General features: G+C 40.7%; 1 protein-coding gene across 2 annotated transcripts in view; it reads left to right on the top strand.

The window, feature by feature from the left end:
- STARD13 (StAR related lipid transfer domain containing 13) overlaps positions 1-23,797 on the top strand; it is a 289,386-nt gene that overhangs the window by 114,256 nt on the left and 151,333 nt on the right. The window contains exon 1 of one of the 2 annotated variants that reach the window (XM_064172977.1): positions 10,821-11,726. The exons of the other annotated variant lie outside the window; for it this stretch is intronic. Coding sequence (XP_064029047.1) covers positions 11,603-11,726 — 124 coding nt within the window. The 5' untranslated portion in view covers positions 10,821-11,602. Of the gene's footprint in view, positions 1-10,820; positions 11,727-23,797 lie in introns of those variants that run through there. 2 annotated transcript variants of the gene reach the window in all.

The following is a 23,797-nucleotide window of genomic DNA, read 5'->3' as shown; positions in this document are numbered from 1 at the left end:
TATTATTTCCATTCACTATTCAGTTTCCTCTTACAGGCACTACCACTTTACTCTCTGGTTACATTCCTGCTTATGATGCCTTACAGCAGTCTTCTTCCTTCCTTCTCTTACCTCTTCCTCTCCTGCTGCTGCTGCGGCATACCTCTGTATTCTCTTTGGTTTTCAGTGAACTGGGCAAACAGTTCTATAAGCTCTCTAAAGCCATGCAACTAAAATGTTTTCTTGCTTTTCCTTCTGCTGGTTAATGGACCCACCATGCTCTGTCATGACATCACCCATAGGTTATGTCCTTGATTAGCTAACTTTCAAAGTAGTAAGAAGGCAGGTCTGCCTTCTGAATCCTCTGAATCTGTCTGATTTTCAGAAAGGATTTCAAAAGTGGCTGATAAGTGGTAATGACTCCTGAAAAGTGGACAGTAACTTATGGTAGAATACTTAGGAATGTAGGGGGGGATCTTTTCGTGTGTTTGGGTTTTTTTTGTTTTGTTTTTGTGTGTGTGTGTGCCTGGGCAGAATATTTCCAGACTCAGTGTCCAAATGTGAGTGTGTTCTGGAGTCCTCTTTGCAAATAAGATGTGGAGTATTGTCAGAAATTGCGCTAAAAGTGGAAGTGTTGGAATATATTCATCAGCTTCAGCTGTCCCAGGCTGCTAGACTGATACTCACACTTGAAATGAAGTCATTGTGGGCAGTGAAAATAATTATAGTTTGCCATATTAATATCACATGTTTCTGAAAAACAAAGCAAGCTCTAATATGCTCAAATGAGTATACAAATGTAGGATCCAGCATGGCTCTGCAAAGGAACAGAGAAGCGCCTTTTGCACAGGAAAACAGGAAGAGATAAAATTTATCTAGGCTTTCCAAACTAATATTCCAGAGATCTTCAAAACAGAGAGGAAACATGAGAAATCAGTATGGGAAGGAAACTTTGGTCCTGGAACATAAACTTTATAAAAGATCCAAAGACATCTAAATTAGACTTGTCAGTTTACAGAATAGAGACTAATAATAGGTTGCCTAAAAGATTTTACTAGGACAAGTATCATTTAAAGCTTCACTATCTTGACAAGTGAGTGAACAGATGGCAAGATCTGTAGCAAACTCAAGATTTCGTAGGGTACTAATGATGAGAAGGATTTCTGAGAACCATATTCAGGTCACCAAAGCAAGGTGATTCGACAACCACAAAGCAGATGGGATTTCAATTTACCTAAGTGCGAGGTAATGCTCAGAAATGATCTGAAGCGAACACTGATGCGGCATACTTAATGAAGTGTTACCAGTTCAGAAAAATACCTAGGCAACATTATGGACAGCTTAATTAAAACAGCTCACTGGAAACAGCTGCTCAATTTGCAGCACTGGTTGTGGAAGCAAATAAAATGCTAATTTATATGAACCGTAAAGAAACCAGCATTGATATTATTATAATGTCATCATATAAATCCAGGGAACTGTATAATGGTGACATCCTGCATTGTCAACAGTACAAAACTGCCTACAAAAAGAAGCATTCAGAGAAGTCAGTGAAGGATGATATGCAGTGATGATATAACAGTTTTGCTTAATTAATGAAAAAAATGTTGCAGCACTAAATTCCTACTCCCTTCTAAGTCACAGGATATTGAGGGAATGCAAGATACAGAACAAGTAGCATCCTTATGCGCTGGAACTTGTTTCCCCAGTTAAAAAGGAACATCAAATCAGCAAGAAATGAAGGTCTTTGTGCTCACTTAAGATGCATAATGGGAGTGAACCAGGAAGAAGTACCCACACTGAACAAAATTTTTCAGTGAGGTGCATGAAATTTTTACAGTTACTTCAGCAAGTCAGTAACTTCATCCTTACCACAAGATTGTCACAAGTGTGTGTTTTTTATTAGAAGAATGATTAAAGCAGTTCTGTAGGAAGGAAGGCTGTCCCTGGTGATTTTTGAGAAGATGTTAAGTTACATCAGTTCTGCATTAAAAGAGTAATTTATACCTGTACAGAGTAAGAGCCTACTGTTACTTTCTAGTGATACATACAACCCACTTGGCATTTATCCTGCCAAACTATAAAAGATGAACTACAAGACAGGAAAGAGGTGGATAAATCCAAATCTATTTAAGTCCTAAAGGAAGATAATGGTTCCCAAATGAAATGGTATTCTTTATGACTTGATTGACAGCAATGAATTACTTTAGATTGCTGCAAAATCATTTAGTAATATTTCAGACTAGAAATGGAGTAGTCTTCAATTTGAGCCATAAGGCTAGGTTTTGTTTTTCATACTTCCTTCTTACACTTTTCTCTGCTTTAGCAATGACATTCTGTAAAATATTTGTAAGGTCTGACCTCTGAAACTATCTATCTGATAATTCTGATCAAATTACCATCAATGATTACTTAGTATAAATATTCTCTGTCACCTAAATTAACTGATCTGTTTCAAAACATAACACTACATAAGATCCTGCTGAATTCTAATCCCTTTAGCATCTACCCTCCAAGCAATTTACATGCATTTTTGTAATGCAAACTACCTAAAAATAGTTCATGAAATGTAGAACAATCTCAGGTAATTACTACTGAACAGATTTATATCAGTACAAAATGGCAAAAAGCTGTGGAAGTGAGTCTGTGTGACACTGGCGTAAGTAAACAATAAGAGCAACATCTGTACCTGCAGCACCTTGGAGCTATCTTGACATGATCCATATTAACTAATTTCACTAGAAACCACTGAAACACTGAAAATGAACTTTGGAACCAGCAATATATACAAGCAAAACAACAAATTCTTTTTGTCTTTTCCTTCATTTGTATGGCACCTAATCGAAGACCAGGGCAACTGTGTTTGTGGAGCCTCCAGGAGGTGTTTGTTTCCTTGCTAGCTAGGCCAGCTTGAGCTCAGTGCTTCAAAGCAGTACAAGGAAGAGATTAATTTTGCTCTGTTCTTTCTGGAATCAAGTATTCAAGTAATACCAAATTTTAAAAAAGACTGCCCTTTCTGGAAAGCGAGTAGTGGCATTATCAGTAGAGAGCAGTGGCTGTGGCCTCTGTCATCTTTGTGGTCACAACACTGTACACAGTGGCAGGTGATGGGGAAATACCCCCCTAAGCTTTCTCTGCCCGTGGTATGCTGAGGCAGCTACAGAGCAGTCCCTGATATTTCCTTTCTTGGGAATTAAATTGCTTTACCAAGTTCTGCTTTACTGCTTTTAATCCTGAAAGAGAAAAGAAAAATGCCGTGTCGTTTTCTAGCCTTCTCCCATGGCATTTGATGGTCCTATTTATATAATAGTAATTTAATGTCACTATTAAAATCCAATTCTGTGAAAAGCAAATGGGTGCATAACATAGATTTTTTTGCCTCTTGCATGCAGAAGTTGGAGTCTATTTGGATGATCACAATAAATGATGCTTTGTTTGGTGAATTATTCAATTTCTCAGAATTGAATTCTTGTACTTAAACTGCAATTATACAGTGGCCCATCAGTGCTCTTACAAAGTCTTCTGCCCAGTATGCAGTGACACCTTCTAGCTTACCTCTGTGCACATACATAGTATAGTCCACATGAAAATATAACATAGCTTTGTTTCCAGGATAATGAATCTTGAATGAAAATTTGCAAGCACCCTCAACCTACAGACAGGGAGAGCATAAGCAAAACTAAGATGAAGAAACTACAAATTTGGTGTCACAAGAATGTTTCAGACTTGCAGTTTTCACAGCTATGCTTTTGCCTACCTGATTACATGAAGCCATTCTCTTGAGAATGTTTTTCTCCAAAGTTTCTGTAATGATTTCAAGGGCAGTGATACAGGCCTGTTCACGTTTCAACAAAAAGAAGTCAAACCCTCAGCAGCTCACAGTAAACTGTTCTCTGCATAGCTCTAAAAACTGAAACTGCAGTTGTTACTGCTGACTTGTTAATATAACACAGACATCCACATTTCCTGGTTACTGTAAACACTGAAATGCTTTTGGAGTTAATGGAGTACAGGTGCTGCCTGACACTACCAAAATGTTCTCACAGAAACAGAGACAGTTTTGGACAGAAAGAGTTGCAGATCCACCTAGTCCAGCCCCTTCTTCACAGCATGAATATCCTGCTTCTCAGTGGGAATACCCAGATATGTTAAATGTCATGAAACAAGCATTCTTCCTAAGCTTAAGCTCCTTTATACTCGTAGGAATGGCTGTACCATTTAGCCTGCTGGAACAGAGAGTTCTGTAATGCCAGAGCTGGGTGATGGAGTGGGCTTAGGCAAGCTCTGAGATGTCTGGGAACCCTTCCCAACAGGACTGTGGGAAATGATGCTTACAATCAAGTCGTCACCAGCCTTCACTTGGAATGAGACTCAGGCAAAACTGCAAACAGCTGATTGGCCCTTTTTAACTGTGCAAGCCAGAAGATATTTAAAATCAGCTTTAATGATTGAAGGTCCTGTGTAACTGTTTAAGTTAATAGGGGTTGGCTTGGGCCTCAGCCAAATTGTGATTCTGGTCATTATAATCTGCCTACCTGAAATTCTATCCCCTCTTGCAACTGGCCACAAAATTCTTTATTTCCTGTCCAAAAGTGTCAGTAGCATTGCATTTCAGTTTTATAATGTGTGTGTATATATATATATATATAAATAAATTCTGTTAAATAAGTTAAAATAGTGGCTGCATGACCTGTAGTGAAGGAATCTCTAAAAATCCATAGCTTGCAATATATTGTTAGTTGGCAGTATGCTCCCATCAGTCGGTAGCCTGATTACTTGGAAAATGTGTGCGCATTGGACTATTTGTGTGTCTGAAAAAAGTTCTTACAAGTAAATTGGCTTGGGGAACAATTCCATTGCATTGTTGTTAGAACCTGTTGTCAAGATTGATCATGTTTTCCTGTGTAATTTGGGAGAGTTATGAAAAAAAAGAACAAGCTCCCAGGTCTCTGAACCAATATCCAGATACGGTGTGTGCTAAATTACCACTGGCTGCTGCAAGGCTTTTTTGCACAAATGTTCCTATTATTTCTACTGTGATGGAAATAACAGTGGGAAGTTTGGAAAAGAAAAAATAATCTTGGTTTAGACAAGGTCCCAGTACAATACTAAGGAAATGAGCACTTTGAGAGCAAAGAAAGATGTAGTTTAGAATAATGTATTTTTGTCAAAAAAATAAAAAGGAGCAGGAAAATCAGACACCAGAAGCTAGAATGAGAAGAACAGAGTCAATATTCTGAGCTGAGACATTCTGTGTTTCAACATAGCTGCACATTTTTTTTTCAAAGGCATTAATCACCTCAAAATATCAAGATCTGGTCCAGAAAAATAGCACTGTATTTACACAAGTAAAATGTATTTCACTTTCCCAGTTGCTTAATTACTTAATTTCAGTGACTGGCTTTGCCCAGCTCAAGCTTTTACATGTGCAATACTGTATTTTAAAAAACGTCTTACGAAAAGAAGTGAAAGTTTATTGGCACTTGATTTGTTTTGTCCATTCTTCTCCACTGCTCTCTGAAGTATGTGCAAAGGCTTTTGTGGCTGCTGTTCTTCAGAATTTTAGCTTAAGTATCAACTTTGTTGTCTGTTGTTCAGAAGAAACACTCTGCTCAGACAGTAATCCATCCAATCATCATTTGTGCCATGGTTAGGTTACTTCTCTGTCCCCGTTCTCACCATTGTCACAGAACAGAGCATTCTCTTAACTTGTCACACAGGGCCTTGGCCTGGAGTTCATAGTTCTCCTCTGACAACTTAGGCGGAGCTAGGGAGACAAGATCAAAGAAGAGGGGTTACTGAAAAATAATCTTGAAGAGCTAACTACAGCTAGGATGTGAGATAGAAAGAAAAGTCCAAGTTAAGGTTGTCCAGAATATGAAAATCCAGCTCCATGGTAAAACCAGGAAAAATGGCAGTCACTTTCCTGTGGGAAAAAAATCCCAGACATTTTATTTAATTTTTACCCTGTTAGAAACTGACTGTGGATTTTGGTGGTTCGTTTGTTTCTTTCTCTCTTTCTCTCTTTCTTTCTTTCTTTTCTTTCTTTCTTTCTTTCTTTCTTTCTTTCTTTCTTTCTTTCTTTCTTTCTTTCTTTCTTTCTTTCTTTCTTTCTTTCTTTCTTTCTTTCTTTCTTTCTTTCTCTTCCTTTCTTTCTTTCTTTCTTTCTTTCTTTCTTTCTTTCTTTCTTTCTTTCTTTCTTTCTTTCTTTCTTTCTTTCTTTCTTTCTTTCTTTCTTTCTTTCTTTCTTTCTTTCTTTCTTTCTTTCTTTCTTTCTTTCTTTCTTTCTTTCTTTCTTCAGAAGTTTTACAGGTGAAAATTCATGATTGCTCCAGGAAAAACTCATCCCATGTTCACCATCTCACCACTGTTCTCACATACTCTGCCCTAATGGACACAATCTGGTCTACTTCAGTGCATCCTCAATGCAAATACTCTGGCAGTTCTCTGCTGTCGCTGTTCACTGCAGTTTATGCTGCCTTTATGTTGCATCAAGTGGAGGCCACTTAGCTTAAGGCTTAGGGCCCTTCCCTATCTATGATAAGTTCACTGTTAAAACATTGATTCCCACAGTCTGTCTGCAGGATGCCAGCTTTTGTTGCCTGCCCATTATGTTTCCAAAACCACATTTGTGTGCTTTCTTTACAAGTGCCCCTCATGAGTTGCTCCTCTAAATATATAAAGATGTTAAATTAACCTCCTTGGAGATTTTTTTGCTAACTCACTTTGTGTCAGTGCTTCCAAACACTAATTCTAGTCTGCCATCACCAGTAGTGACCACTGACCAGTATTGTTTTATTGTCCTTTTGTATTTCACCCTTCCTACTCCAATTAGCTCTTCTCTCCATTGTTTCATATTTAGTTTGTAATCTCCTGAGGGCAGTTTCTGGTTGATTATACAGTTTAACAACAACAATGGTAATAATACACCATCCTTGTATGAACAGAAGAAAAGCTTAATCCCCCCCATCCCCTCCATACCAGTTTTTTAGCAGGGAAGGGGGAGCACAGCCAGACAGCAGATACTTTGTTACTGTAGTCCCTATCAGAGCATACTTTAGAGCCTTTTCACAGTGAATACTGCAAGGAGTCCTGTTTGTTTCAGCATTAATCACTGTGAACAAAAGTGAAAGAATTTGGCCCTGACTAATGAAAGCCAGCAGCGCTCTGCTGTTGGCAAAGTGCAGAGTGATCCTTTCCCAGAGCTTCATAAAGCTGAAAAGGATGAACAGATAGGTGCCAATCTCATGATAGACTGGGAAAGAGTAAAATTGCTTTATAATTGATCCTCATTAAAGCTACCTTAAAATGATGGTAATTTGCATGTGTAAATAACAAGCAAGGAGAGGGTGCCAGGGAACAAGCTGGAACACTTTGTCCTCATCCACAATGATTCTTATTTTTCTCTATCCAAAATGTTTGTTTGTTTACTTAGATGTCAAAGCGGACACCTACTCATATGCCCTTGGTGCTTTTCACATAACTTCAACCACAAAATTAGTATGCAATTCATTGCAGTCTGCTATTAGGAAAACAAGCAATGGAAAGCCTTAAATCTCTTTTTCTCTCCCAGTAGTAACGCAGATTTACAAAAATCACACTCAGGACTTTCATCCCATGATAGAAAACAAATTCCAGAGACCTAGGACCCCTAGAGAGATAAAGATCATTGTCAAAGTTTTAAATATTACTTGATGTATTTACATCTAGGCTATCTGAGCTTCTATTTGAAGTTACCGAAGCTCAGCAACACCATTGTGAGTGCAATGAACTTCAAGAAGCTTCATTAATTTACAGTCAGTTCCTGAAGAATTAGATGTGTTATAAACTTTGGTATTGCACTGATTAGCTTCAGACCACATCGGTGAGCCCGTAGCACAAATTGCTTTCCTCTTTTCCTTCATTATTGTTTTTTAAGACATACGAGTGTAAGGAGCTTGTGTCCACTAAACAACGTGCAGTAACCAAGGATATACTCCTCATTTTCCTCTGCAAGGCATATCCTGTTTGTTTTTTCTATATGGAGGTGAATACTATGAAGTGGTTAAATTAACAAAAAATCCTGACTCACCATAATTAAGGTCCAGAGGATGAAAAGGAAATAAGTTATACATTTATCATACTCTTTCAGTAGTTTACAAATGGTAAACCATGGTGTAGTAATTTTTTCTCTTAGGCCTGATTCTTTTCTCACCAGATGCATGGGAGTTTTTACAGTACCTTTATAGGACTAGATCAGGCTGCATAATGGAATCTGTAGCAAATTAAAAACACATTACTAATTAGAGGCCAGATTATTATGTAGTATCAATTAACTTGGCATTTAATTACCATGGTGACTGGGAGGAACTATAAATTGCTAAATATATAATTAGAACATCAGACTTCTGTGCCACAGTGGCATTAGAGCATGGGTGTAATTAGCTTAGATTTCCCCCCATTTTTACATGCTTGCATGATCATAAGACACATACCATTTTCATTCCTGACAATGTTCTGTTGTCAACGAGAAAATACATATATACTAAGGCAAGTGGGAATTTCCTCCTTTCTGTTCTTCATATACAGTCTTTTTAGGCAATTACTCTGAACAGAACAGAAACATTTTGGCATGACTTGTATCAAGCAGGAAAATTCCTGTTTCTATGGAGAATGTGATTTCCTTTTATTTCCCCTAGAAATGTTATCCACCTTGTCCAGGATGTCAAAGTATTTCGAGCTGTACAGAAGAGCACTTAACCAAGAGATGAAGATGCATGAAGGGAGATCAGAATTTTACCACTTAGTCCTGTCTTCTAATACCCCAAAAGAAAATGAAACATCTTTGACCTATGAATGATCTCTGACACATAACTTTCCTCAAGCAGCTTGCATAGAAGAGCTGTTACTGTAACTACTAGGTGTAATATGTCAAAAATGCCTGTGTTGGTTGCTCTTATGAACAGCTGACAATGATTAAAGGCATAAAATAGGAAGGGGCTTGTTGCTGCATAAGACATTTCTCATTGCTTGATAGTACTGATTTCTCTGGGAAGAGCAGTACACTATCTGATCCCACTGCTGGATTTAGTTTTTTGCAGTAAAGTACCTGAAATAAGCAAGATTCTTCTCAGTGCCTGCCACAGATTTTGGTCTAGGCTTGTCAGTTCAAATCTGGTTCTGATTATGAAACAGAGCTGTATCACTGGAGTTTATCTCAGTAACCTGCAGTGAAATGGCATGGTTCTATGATTCTATGGTATTAGCAATTGCTAGTATCTCATTGCTAATTAGCTGGTTTCAGTCAAACTGGAAGTCCAGGGACATTTTTCGTAAAGTAATTCCTTCAAAACCAGTATTGAAGGGAAAAGAGTACCTTTTTATCATATTACTACATTATGGTCATCACAGAAAGCAACTGAAGAGAGGGAGATTTGTCTTCCAGACAGGCTGGGCATGGTAAGAGGACACATTCAAGTACGGCTGCCAGAAGAGCACTGTTGAAGATTACAGTACTGGCTGACACAGACTGGGTAGTGGGTAGCATGACACAGCAGTATGATACAAAACATTCAAAACTCACTTTATTATTTCACTTTTAGACTGTGTGTAATTGTTGATCTTTATAGGCCAGCTGAGTACATCAGAAATACATCTCTCATCTCTACCAGGATCCTAGCAGATAGGAGCCAATAGTAGGAAACAGCTACTGCAGGTCTTATGTACGAGTAATGGCTGTGTCGGCAGGGAATTAAATAAAGTGAGGCAGAGGTCAGAGGCAGATTTGCAAGGCAGAGGAGCTGATTGTAGGAACTGTAATCCTCTCTTCTTCCTTTAACATCAGCAGGTGTTTGCTTGGGATCATGGCATGTGGGAGTATTTACATAATTATGCCATCTCCCTTCTAGATCTTGGATGCATCCATCTCTGGAAGCCATCCATTTTCTCATAAGAGTTTGTCCAGTCATTTGGAGGACACTGTATAGCTGGAACTGGAGGAGTGACATACAACGTCTTCACAAATTCTGGGCAAGCTCACTGTTAATAGAGTAGTTTATTATCAGTCTTTTAAGATGAACATTTTCAGATCGGGGACAACAGAAAACAAATTCACATCAGAGGGAAAGCAGAAGACATTATTAAAACTGAGTGGTAACACGGAATACATCTGTTTGTTTGCTTTTCGCTTCTATGAGTATTGCCGACATTGCAGTTATGGTTTTAATTAAGACACAGGGATATTGACAATGTTTAACATGTCTGTTTTACCACGGTATGCAGCTGGTTCAGTGTGCAGCACTCACTTTCAGGAAAGTGAACCTCTTTGTTGCACACCACAAATGCTTTGCAAAGACAAATGTAATCAGTAAGTAATGGGTTGTGACTAACTGAAATGAAGCCTCTCTTGTCCTTCTCAGCTGTAGGACTCTCTGCTGCCAGTCATGCTGAGAGTCATCCACGCCATAAGTGGCCAGGATAGGGAAAGGGCCACTATAACAACATTATTTCCTACATCAGAGAGGAAGCAGAGACCCAAAACTGGTTTCCTGGATGGAATAAGGGCCGTGATGTTTCTCTCTGGCTTGTCTAGAGCTGGAGGAATTGGGATTCCTTTTAGTCTGTAGACGTGTGCAAAAAAAAGTGGCTGCCAGGGTTTAGTTTTGAAACCATCAGTCTAAGAGATGATGCAGGGGGAGGGAGGTGGGAGGTGAGTGGAATGCAGAGAAAGCGGGAAAGATGCGGGAGGGGCTGTGTTGTGTGGACTGTGGCTTGAGCTCGAGTGGGGAGTTGATAAACAGAAACCTAGGAGAAAACAACTTTATTTGGGGAAAGCCGCGGCTTGAGTGAAGTACCTACTACAGCTTCCTGAGAAAAAAGACGGCCAGCTGTAGGCCAGGTTTTTCTGTCACCTCGCCCTGGGGCGGCCAACGCTGCCTTTTTGCAGTGGGGCTCTCGCAGCGCTGGGCGGCGGGGACAGGGTGACGGCTGAGGGCTCCCGGTCGCTGCCTGGGCAGCACAAACATACCCTAAGCTCATGCCCCGGGGCAGGCAGAGAGGGCAGCGAGAGGCGGCGAGCCGGGTGCCCACGGCTGGGTTCTGACAGCAGAGCGGCCGCGGAGTGCTTGGCGCAACAGTTCCCAAATCAGATCACCACATACAGGCGCGAAGCTTGCGAGGTACCTCTCAGACCGAGGGGCGCGGGGTCCCGTCCAGGCCAGAGGGCGCGGGCGGCCATTTCCCGTCGCTGGCCCGTCACGCCGAGGAAGGAGACCCTCGTTCTGGGGCAGGGCCGACGACCCGCCTTGCCCGCGGGGCAGGAGCCGGGCCAGAGCCTGGGGCACCTTTCCCGCTCCGCAGGCTGAGACTGCGGGGGAGGGAAGGAGGGAAACGGGCGACGAGGCGCCGGACGCGGGACGGGACGCTAAGGCTGACAGCAACGCTGCTGCCCCGGGGTCTGGGGCGGGCGGCGTGTCGGGCGGCGCTCAGGTGAAGGGGCCGCCCGCGCAGAGCGGCGGTGACGCGAGCTGCAGCGCGGCGGGTCTACCCCGCGGCCTCATGTGGCCGCCGCCGCCCGTCCCCGGCGAGGGGAGACGCCGGCGGCACTGAGCGGGGCTGCCCGGGGCGGCATGCGGAGCCTCCAAGGATGAGCAGCCAGCGCCGCCCGGTCAAAGCGCAGCTCCGGAGGTCGCTGAGTGAGCAGCTGCGGGACTCTACCGCCAAAGCTTGGGACTTGCTGTGGAGAAATGTCCGGGAGCGGCGGCTTGCAGGTCAGTCCCACCTCGCCACGGCTGCCGCTACCTGTCCGCGGTCGCCTGAAGGTAGACTCTGGTGGATGTTCGGCTTCAGCAGCGCAGGGGGCTCCCCGCTCCGAGGGGACGCTCAGGGGACGGCTGGGGCGGCTAGGGGACACTTAACACCGCTGCTGCCGCCGGAGCGCCGGGCTCTGTGCCTCAGCTACCGGCTCGGGTGCGGTTGGCAGTCGCCGGCAGGTCTGGCAAGAGGCAGGTCGGAACCCCCCAGCCCCGTGCAGGCACCATCTGTCCAAATCTTGGTGGGCATAGTCGGTATGATGCCACAAACGGTCGGGCTAAGTGCTAAACTTTGAGGTAGCCCCATGTAGGAGGCATCTTAGCATCTCAGAAGTCATGAGGGTTGAGTTTGCTTCTGGAAAGCGAATTCACCTGCCTATCTGATCAGTTTCCTAAGTCACTTTCAGGTGCAGTTTGGTTATTCATAGGGTTTGCATGTGAGGAGGATCACAACTCCCAGAGAAAAATATGGACACTTATTTATTTATTTACTGCCGACGCTTTTATAGCTCTAGGTCACCTAACTGCTATGGAAAACTGGACTCTCGCAGTCTCACCATCCCCAGGTGGAGACCAGAAGGACACAAAGCAGGGCAGGTGCTCCAGTAGGTTGGGTCACATTCAGCAGCACATTTGCTTCATTCATGCAAACGTACGTCTGAGTTGTATTTGTAAAACGTTTAATGGAAGATCTAGAGGGTACATGGAAGTGCAGGGTAGAGTTATTGCACTGGAAAACAAAACATCAAGATTTATGAGCAGGATCACGTGTAATGAAGGCATATTTGCAAAGATGGATTCCTCTGCCACATCCTACAGCACTGTTAGCAGTTTGGTTGACCTTGCCTAGGGCACTCTGACACACTGGTATGGTAAAATACAGAGATATATATCGTGTGTGATGTAGGTCTTTATGTTTACAGTGCATTTATTCTGATGTATATACACTGAAAATAATATACTTTTTTTTCTAAATGAAAGTAAATTCAATAATTATTTACTATACCTGGTGATTTTGCAGTGTTATAGCTACCTAAAATATTCATTTGTCCTTATATGTAATCTATATACTGCTATAATAATAGCAGAGACCAAAAGACAGCAAGGATACTGTTGGCAATTTTTCTCATTTTGTCAGAGACAACTATTGCTTGATTGAGCAAAGGACCTGGGCAGGCTGCCATGAAGCTGTAGCCAGCTTCTTAAAGCAACTTGGTATAAAAATTGATGGAGTCAGGCTTTTTGTTTAAGGTGGATAGAATACTAATGTCTTGGGTTTTTACGTTGCCGTCACTTAAGTGCTGTTCATAATATGCCCTTAAATTAAATATCCAACAGCATAACAAAATGCATGTAAGTAACATCTGTTGATTCCAGATATACTCTCTTGTTCAGATGCTTTTAAGTCTCTGGCATTTTCGTCCTCGTTTTCGTACTTACTTTTTGGTTTGGCCCCTGCAGCTGCAGTCCAGATTCGTATGCCTGTTCTTCCAGCTTTTATTAATGAGAAGACAAGGAATTGAAGCTGATTGGAATGTATCTTTATTTGCTGGTTGCCAGATCAGCTTATTCTCCATCACAATAGGTCCAGTCCCAGCCAGGTATATAGTTGTACAAGTTCCTTTTTGTTTCTCTTAAGTTTGACATTGTAGTTCAGTCCAGACTGGCAGAGCATCAGTCCAACCCAACTGGTAACTAGTGTTCATGATCAATGATCTAAACAGAACCTTTTTTAACCGTATTCCAACCATCAAGTCAAAGAAAGACTTGTGATTAAGTCGTCATTGTGATGATGGTTTTGCAGGAACCTACATAGTTACTCTTTTGGACAGCTTCACTTTTTTATCTATTTGTTGAAGTTTTAGGCACCAGTTACACAACAAATACCTGTAAATAGGGTAAGCACAAGACAGCTTGATTCGTAAAGCCGATGTAATTGCTGGGGTTGCATGAGATTCTAGTCTACCTTCAGGCTCACAGCAGGATTAGGACTGAGAGTAGAGTGGGTTACTCAGGACTTTTCCTCACTGCTCCTTAGGAAGTGGTTCTCCCCTGTTGTCAGTGCACTGGACCAGACAGCAGCAGTACATGGTTGGGCAGTGAGTGTGTGAGCTGGAGCAAGGAGCTGAACGTTGGCTAGAACAAGGAGAAAGCTGAACCTTGGCTGGGCTGCCTTCAAAGAGGCGGACAACATGGCTGGTTGCTGTGGAAAGTAAGCTGTGCATAAAAAGACTGTTACAGTGTGCTCCTTCCCTCCCTTGCCCTTTACATCAGAGATGATGAGCAGCATCCTGGCTCCCAGCATGCTCCTGGGACAGGGCTGCTCTGTACTGTCTTTTATTCAGGAAAGTTCTGTGGTGCCCAGCAGCTCTTGATCACTCTTCCTGAGATAGAAGATTTGTATTTTACATGATGAGCGTATCCGTTACAGTGCCACAAATTGCAGCCTTAGGTTTTGGTGCTTTTTGTTATTTTTTGAGATATTTTACACTTTTTGTGTTCTTACTATGCTTATGGTTTAAGTTGGGACTCACAAACTGATCAGGAAATGTATCGGAATGTTAACTCCTTTGTTGGAGTAGTGACCTATGAATCTGAAAAGTTACATAAAGTACTGCTGTGATTCTGAACAACTAACCCATTATTGGAAACCATTGCTTTAGAACTTTGGCTTACATGTTGAACAGGCTCTTGAAAAAAAAAATTACCTTAAGGTGATTCTGAGATCCCTACCCAAATCACAATCACCTGTTACAGTAAAACATAACAAGATGTAGTTATTGCATCCATTGGATGTAGGTGAAAAGTGTTAGCCTTTACCTGGCATTCTTTCAGTTGCTATATATTAAAATAAACCAGAATGCATTCTTCAGTTTTGAAATTTGATACTTCATAGTCAAGAAGCACCAGAAAGTAAAGATGCTTGTTGCTGCTTTGTAGTGCAGCGTCCTCACGTTGTAGGATTGTCATTAAGTGACATGATCACATCCCCCTTTTTTTGCACAAAACTTTTCTGCCTCATTCAGTACACAAGCTAACCATCCCCACTGCTGAATCTGCTAACATAGAGCCTGCTGTACTGCAGCTTTATGAAATCCTGGACTGAGCACAGAATTACAAATTCCTTCAAGTGCTCACAAGCATGGTGCTTAGGAGCACTGAATCTTGCATAGTTCATACCATGAATGTTTTAATTGTATTCCTAGAAGATGTAAGGTTATGTTGTTCCCATTTTACAGATAGGAACCAGAGGCATGATAAGATTGAACTCAGGAATATCAGGAACTCTTGAGTGTTAAAACTTGGATTTTAGTTTTAATAGTCAAATTATGGTTCTCTATGCTTCCTATTGCATGGCACTCATGCAAATCGGCCTCCAGGGTCTAATTGTTGTACACCCAAGGAATTAGTTACTTGCAGTGTCGGGAGGTCTGGTCAGGTTGTGTTTCAGGTGAAGACGAAACAGAGAAAGATGGAACCACAGAGCCACTTTTTACTTGTCATAGTCTGAGAAACCCTTTTCCTCTGTGTGTCATCTCCTACCTTTGCCTGCTTTCCTCTGTGAGAGAAGCAGCAGGCATCCTGTAGCATCTGCTTAAGTTGGATACATCACTAGTCCATTGTCTATCATCAAACAGGATTCTTGGGAAATGCATGTGTAGGTGAGGTTAAGACTTTGTTCTAGTGGCTAATGAGAGGAGGGTCTAGTTAGGATTAAACAGATTACTTCAATTCTGAGGCTTCCTAAAGTTTGAAAACTTGACTCTGTGACCTTAATATTCTTCTAATGATAGAAAGCTTTGTCTCCAATTTCCTAGGTTTAGCCTATAGCTGTGGTTGATCAATCCACACAGATTGCTGCTGGGATTTCTGCTGTGTAAGACTGCCATTACTATTATCTACAGCATAAATACACCCTCTTTGCTCCTTTTTGCTTTTTTGCTCCAGCTCTTCTCATTTGAGCTTTGTGTTCCACAGTGCTTTTAATACGTTGTGCTCTTGTCGAGATTATGTTGCCATTCAATTTCCTCAAACTTTTCAAGTACAATTCCTTTTATCTCTTCATTGACATCGTCTCTGCTGCCTTACTGAAGCAGCGGTCCTGGACAGTATACTGTGTCCAGCAGGAGTAGGGAGGTGATTATGCCCCCGTACTTGGGGCTGCTGAGGCCACACCTTGAGTATTGTGTGTGGGTTTGGACACCTCAATACAAGAGAGATACTGAGGTGCTGGAGTGAGTGCAGAGGAGAGCAACAAAACCGGTGAAGGGCATAGAGAATAAATCTTGCGATGAGTGACTGAGGAACTAAGGCTATTTAATTTGAAAAAGAGGAGGCTGAGGGGAGACCTCATTGCTCTCTACAACTACATGAAAGGACATTGTGGAGAGGTTGGTACTGGTCTCTTCTCACAGGTAATTAGCAATAGAGCAAGAGGGAATGGTCTCAAACTGGCACAGGGTAGGTTTGGACTGGATAGTAGGAAAAAAAATTTGCAGAAGGAGTGGGCTGCCTGGGGAGGTGGTTGAGTCACCACCCCTGGATATGTTTAAAGGTCGTTTAGATGTGGCTCTTGGGGATATGGTTTAGGGGTGAACTTTGTGAAGTAGGGTCAATGGTTGGACTTGATGATCACTGAGGTCTTTTCCAAACTGAATGATTCTGTGATGCTGTGATTGCATGAACACTGTCCCAGCTCCTGCTTAGCTGCAGAGCTTTCCAGAAAAACAACTGCCCGGGGTGATTTTGGGGAAGCATCTGTTTTGAGCTTTGCTGTGCTCCACCAAGTCTCCAGTGGTTTGCTCAGGCTGACATTTCAAAGTTCTATTACTTGGCCAAGTTTAGACAGTTTTTATCAGAGACTAGTGCTAGAGTGACTCGTGAACCTTTTCTGTGAGGTTACATGTTTTTATTTCAAAAGATGGACCATTAATGTCTCAATCGAGCAGCATGAAAACATACAGTGGCACACCCTACCAAAGACTGATTTTATGTTTGAAATGGTATCAAAAGTTGAAACTGGCAGGCATGTGATTAAAAGAAAATTCTGGTTTAAAGAAGCCAAAATTAGGGCACTTAAATGGAAAGCCTACTCTTGGGTATCCGTGACTGTTTGGGAAGACCTTACACACTGATTTGCAGAGACAAGCATCTCTTCATATGTGACTGAAATGCATTTATATCAGAGATTAATCTGAACATTAACTGAAATAGATTAGAAAATGGAGAGTAGTTTGTCCATCAGAAACTAATTGCCACATTCAGCATCTGGCAAACTCATCAAAGCAATGCTTGTTCTCATCTCACAAGTAACTTGTTGGATTGTGAGTTATTGTGATTTTACTGGGTGCAAATGAGCAAGCCTAGGTTTGTAATTGAACCTCTAGTGACATGGTGCACCCTGAGACCACTGATTTGTTGATCCTGAGGAATACAGGATATAAAAGTGAGTCTGAAAAAACCTAGTGGTCACAACCTCAACTATATGAATTATAGCAGTTTTCTGTTGTGTCTGTATGAGGGCAAGGGCTCCCATAATTCTGGAGCCTAATTAAAGAAACATTACATCTATAGTTGCCTCGTAGTTTTTAGTTACAGTTGACTCAAACATTTTGAAGAATTTGATTTTGCAAGTATATATCTTGTGAAGCAGAACTCACCTCTGGTGTGGTGGTATCCTGAGGGCAATGTTAGGGCATCCCAAAGGAAATGTGTATCAGGCTTCCAGTTCTCAGAGAACCACCACTGGAGTTGTGGTGTGGGACCAACTTGGAGCCTACTGCATTATTCTGTCACTGAAATTTAAAATATGGCAGGTTAATCTATTTAAACCTGTTAACAGTGGATTTTATTTTATAAAATGACTTTTCCAGGTCGATTTTACATTAGGCAGCGTGGGAGATATGAAAAATTTGTTGTGGCTGGTTTGGTGGGCATACTTTTATGTTAAAATCATGCACAGTCACTTTTAGAAAGCAAGGTAGAGATGTTGCAGTCTTGTGTCCCCTCCAGGACACTGTAGAGTACAAGATGCTGATTCTCATGTATGTTGATAAGATATATGATTGTGAATTCCCCCCTAACCCGACCCCATCAATGGGAAAAGCTGTCCTTTGTCAGGGAGAAAACTTATGAAAGATGTTCTTTATTCTGGATGGACTGCTTCAGGGAAGAAAGAAATAAAGTGACTTACTCATTTGGTCAGGCATGCCAGGAAGTTTTCTGCTCTTGTATCAGTCTTAAAATGTAGAAGCTAAAAGAGTAGTTACTGATTTAATTAATAATATTAATTGTGCAATATACTTTATATTTGTGCTAGAAGGGGCTTTTAGGTGAATTCCTTTAAAGTGCATATACGTTCTTGTTTTCACGCACATTATGTCAGTGTTCTTTAATTTCCATCTCATTCCCTAGACACTCCCTGAAGACCAGTGGTTTGAATCTGAAAAAGGGGCAATGGTGGCAAAATAGCACCATTGTTAGTTCTGCTGCTGCTGAGTTCTCATGACCCTCAGCAACAAGAAGTTAATTCCAGAAATACAATTACAAAAATACCAATATGCTTGACCTGCCAAGTATTTCTGTATCAGCATGAGACTGTGAAGGGGGGTGATGGAGGACTCCCTACTGTCTCAAAGTCCAGAGAAAGTTGTAATTTTCTCATACTGGCTCCCATAGCTCCACAGCTGTTTGCTGTGTAAGAGTTGGAGTGACTCTGTAGCAGCAGCAGCAGCAGCAGAGGTTTCTGAGGCAGCAACACTATTAATCTTCTAGTTTTACATTTAATACATAAATTCTGCATTTGAACAAATCCTGTGGGATCCCTCAAAGACAGCTATATCACAGATTATTTTCCTAAGATAAATTAATTTTTGATTGCTTAGTTTCCTAACATTATGAGATACAAATATGTGCTGGTAAAATGGGGAATCAGTGCTGGTAGGAGAACTGGATACCATTTGAATCAGTCAGTTTATATTTCATAGCTCTTTAGAAAAGATCCTCGATAGGTCTCCTTCTTTCTGGAGCTTGACTGTTCACTAACTGCAATGACACGTTAGTCTTTAGAAAGCATGCCTTTTTTTTCCCTAGAAAGTTATGATGTCGACCCTTTTTATAGTACAACTTGCTTTTATTTCTTTATTGGTTTTCACTATTGGCATTGTGTGGTTCATTGAGCACCACCTGCAACGTTTTTTCATTTCTCAGTAGACAAATGTCTCTCCTTATTTTTATGCACACATACAAGGCCTCAGTACATTCCACCTGTAGGTCTTACCTATGTGGCTAGAAGAAGGCTGATAACCTCATCAGTATGCTACAGCATGGAGGATTCCTGTGAACACTGTAATTATTGCTGACGTTTGCAGACCATACTACTGGAAACAAATCATAGTACTGTTTTTCCAGAAGCAGTATATACAGTGCAATATTGATTAAGTTCCTGTACATTTAAATAGAAATCTTTATCGAGGCTCATATTTTTCTGTGACACATAGGAGCTCATATAGACACCCAAATACTTAACTTATTTGTCTGACATTGAACTGTAATGACATTTTTGCACCGTAAGATTGCTTCTTAATACCAGTCATGGCATATTAAATTACACATCTTCTCAGTTACTTCCTGTTAGGTGTTTTGTATTTGTTAATATGGCTGTAATCCTACAGACCTGTTTTCATACCTCCATGTAAATGATTTTATTTGTAATAATAGCTATGCCAGAACATTCATATAGTACATTTATATCCACAATAAACTTTTAGCTGCTAAGTGAACACCATAATAATTCCCATCAATACAGCCTTATTGGTGGCTGGCCAGTAAATTCCTAAACATGGGAAATTTCTGGACTCGGTAAGGCCCTGGAGACTGGACTCCCACTCTTCTGCTCTTTTTTGTTCAAAGGAAAAAAAACTGTTCAAAAATGTCCCATATTGTAGTATTAGTTTTTAAGGATTTTGAGAACTTGGGATGACTTAAAAATTGGATTTGTGCAGTACTTACACACAGTGAGCTTATTTCACAGCAGTGGTTTGACATACATTTGTCTTCTTGTGTTTTGTATTTCATATGAGTAGATACTACGTATTGCTGTGCTACTTTGAAGCAGGCTAGAATGTTTTGATGAGAAGAACCAGATTACAGGCTGTGAAAGGAAAACAATGGTGATGTCTACTTCGCTCATAGGCTTGCTAAGATGTATAAAAATATAAGTCAAAACATAGATAAGGCACTCGGCACCACTCTCACTCAGGCTGCTGGCTGAGCTGCATCTCTCTAACCTCACCCTCCATTTTGTGCTAATCTACTTTGCTTCCTAACCCCCTGGCTGAACCTCCATTCTTCCTCGGGACTGGGGTAAGGTTGAGAGGGGTAGGGGGAAGGTGAAGGGGTGGTTGAGAGGCCCTCCTGGGGACTCAGGTTTCTGGGAGGGGAGTTGTGTTTCTGTATTACTTTTTACCTTGTATATTTCTGTCTATAACTGTATATACTCTAAATATCTGCTTGTAATATTGTGCTAGCTGTAAATATAATCTTCATTCATATTTCCAGAGCTGGCTGAGTCTAGTCTGGGTGATTTTCAAAGTGTGGGGGGACAGGGAACACTCAAACCATCACACTTGCTCTTCCTGAATTGTTTTTCTGTCATAGCATGTCTAATTCCATTGCTGCAATACGTCATCATTTCTTTGAAAATAATCTCCTTGAGTGTCAAATTGTTGAGAAACCCATCTTTCACTTCAGCTGAAGTATATTTTAATTGCAAATTTGAAAAACATGAAAATATAAACTTCATTCTGAAAAAAAAAAGAAGACAAAATAAGTTTTCCAGATTTTCATAATTTTAAAGAAGGGATGCCTGTCTTACAACTGTTGAAAATCATAAATTTAGTTTTGGGAATATTGTTTTCAATCAATGAAGATTTTTTTATTATTTCTTTTGAGTATTACAAGCTAAAAAGTTTGAGAGTGTAGGAGGTGTATTGACTGACATTAGATCACCCAGCAGAGGACTGCTGTTCTGCAGCTTTTGTTTACAGTTCAAAAAAGAAAATACTATGACAGTCAGCCCATTCTGATGTAGCTTACTGCAAGTAAGCAAAGACAAATGCACAGAGATTGCTGAGTGCAGCAAGTAGCTATGCCACAAGAGGGGATCATGAACATCTGCAATTCGTAGCCCTTGGTTCCAAAAAACCTCAAACTCAAAAAAATCAGTGTAATTAATTTCCATGATAATCAATTTGAAGTAAAACACACTGCCTGTCGTTCCAGTAGAGGGCAGTAATCTACATACAGTGGCATCAATTAATATGTGTACGCAACACATGCCACAGCATGCTGGATACACTGCCTGGTTTTGTTAAAGTAGTGCAGTATTCAAGACGTACTGAGTCCCTCAAAAGTCTTCTTTTCTGTGCTTTTTCATCAGGACTTAATCACATTTCAAAACAGCGGAGTTTATGCTAGTTGCACTCAGCTCACTAAAGTGAATCACCTCCAGATGCCCTAATGTTACAAGCAGAGGTTTGCAACACATGCCCCCGATTTAATGCTGTAAAACCCCCAGACTGAGAAACAGTGATGCAGCTGTTACGTTATTTGGGTCACTTAAAGAAAGAAAACATGCCAAAAAGGATATGTTTGGCTCCCAAGATAATCTCCTGAAGCTCAAAACTGCAGTGCAGATATGGCCTCTCTCAACTGCAGGGTACTGCTGTGGAATGGTGTGTGCAAACAAACTCTCCATCCTTTGGCATAGAGTGCTGAATTTACTTTCAGCAATTATGAAACTTAGCAATGTAGAAGTAGACCAAAATTCACATGAATTTAAAAAATGAGATGTTTTCAGCTAGTATAGCAAAGAATACTAAAACATACTGTGCTGTGTATAGTAATCAGAGTGAATCATATTTCAACAGACATGATTTCACTGTGATACTGATTTTTTTGCTTTTGCTGTTGGACAATATGTACAAAGAAACATTTTTTATGTCCAGAAACACTTTTTTACAGATCCAGCAACATATAGAAGAGGAGTCACTAAAACAGTATTCTTCCACTTGCAGTACAGTGGAAGAGAAGGCACTAAAACTTAAAATCATTGTGTTTCCTTAAGCTGTAAGAATTTGATTCCTAATATGTAAAAAACACTACAACTTGAAATTTATGCTTAGCTAAAAATTGTTAAACTGTAAGTATTTCTTTAGTAGCAAGATAAGTTCACTAATTAAAACCCAGCTTTTTAAATTGGCCAATATTTAGCAAATCTTGTCACAAATTTAAAATAATGTTGGAGTATTATGCTGCTTTCATCATTCAAACTAAATAAATCACACTGATGCTTTCAAAAGCCAAACAGTGTGATTTCTGGTGTCCCAGGCCATGATGAAGCAGAAGATACTGAACTTTCACAAGTCATTTAATAGAGAAGCACTTAAGAAAACCTGTAAAAGTGAAATATTGGTTTTGTTACAGGAAGAATTTAAGGGGAAATCACCTTCAGTACAGAAGCAATAGTTCAGATGTACCTCATACCATACGTAGATCTGTCTGAGTCTAATCTGAGAGTAGCTTGACATGTATTTGGTCTTTTCTTGTAATTTAAGAACAAACTCAGGATAGCTGCCAGCTCCAAGAAGGGGTTAGCTTGATCAAATCTTTCTGAAAGAGTTAATTCAAAGCCAGTGTTACAAATGGTACTTCTCTCGGTTAAAAAGCTGAAAAAATTACACTTGGCATTACAAAATCTGGCTTCTAAATAATCTTTAAGAACCTGCTGCATTGGTTCGTGGCTTCCCTGAAGTGTGTTGCATATGTGCGTAAGTTTATTTTGGATTCACTGCAAGGAGAAGCATTGTCCAACTCTTAAGTTACTTGCAACATAGCTCTTTCCCACCCCAGTCCCACCTATTCTGATCTGAATGCCATCCTGTTTCATAGCTTATCCAGCATACCACTGTAGGATATTATTTGAAACTGTCTGTTGTTTGTGTCATTTGACTGCTGAAAGAATATGTGATTGGCATTTCAAGGTCTTGCTCATTTTAAGAGTTCTCTTTAATATATGGACAGATTTTACCTAAATAAATCAATTTTACAGGGAGATTTCAACCATTGAATTTTATTTCAATGGTTGAAATTTCAATGGTTGATTTCAACCATTGGGAGAAACCTTTCTCTTATTACATTGGAAAGCCCACAGCTGGGAAAGCACCCATTAATAGACTCAAACAGATGAATTCTGACAAGTCCATGAACTATTCACACTCCTTTTTAGAAAATATTTTGCAGCAATCCCAACTTGCAAATACTGCTTCAGAAACAAACACAGAACTGTCTGTCTGTCTCAAGGCACAAGAAAAGAGAGTCATGAGTGACTTTAAAACACTAAGGGTTGAGTATGCATGTGATACTCCTTTGAAATTTAGGAAGAAGTGCATTTAATGGAGAGTAATTATGCCTTGACACAATAAGTGTTTTGAATAACAAAGTCTTAGAGAGTAGACTCTATAGATACAGTGAAGTGAGAGTTTTTGGAATAGGCTGGCACCACTTTTCTCGGTAGACAAAAATATTTTCCATTTGTGGAAATCACTGTCTGAGAGAAGGTAAATACGTATCTTCAGAATAGCTCTCCTAATAAAGTAACAGCAATAAAAGAAACTGATACAATAAGCACTAGAATGGTTGATAGTTACGAGAAAACCAGTGGGAGGAGGACTAATGACTTTCAAGTAAACCCAATGCATGGTACACAGTATTTCTCTTAACTGATTTTTAAACTTTCATTGAGTCAGCCGTCAGCAAGTTTGCAGATGACACCAAGCTGGGGGCAGATGTGACCGAGTTGGAGGACAGAAGGGCTCTGCAGCGGGACCTTGACCGCCTGCACAGATGGGCAGAGTCCAATGGGATGGCGTTCAGTAGCTCCAAGTGCTGGGTGCTGCACTTTGGCCACAACAACCCCATGCAGAGATACAGGCTGGGGTCGGAGTGGCTGGAGAGCAGCCAAACAGAAA

Source organism: Pogoniulus pusillus, chromosome 3 (genome assembly GCF_015220805.1).
Source record: "Pogoniulus pusillus isolate bPogPus1 chromosome 3, bPogPus1.pri, whole genome shotgun sequence".
Taxonomy (NCBI): Eukaryota; Metazoa; Chordata; class Aves; order Piciformes; family Lybiidae; genus Pogoniulus; species Pogoniulus pusillus.
Note: the sequence above shows the minus strand (reverse complement) of the source record. Positions and strands in the feature narration are given on the sequence as shown.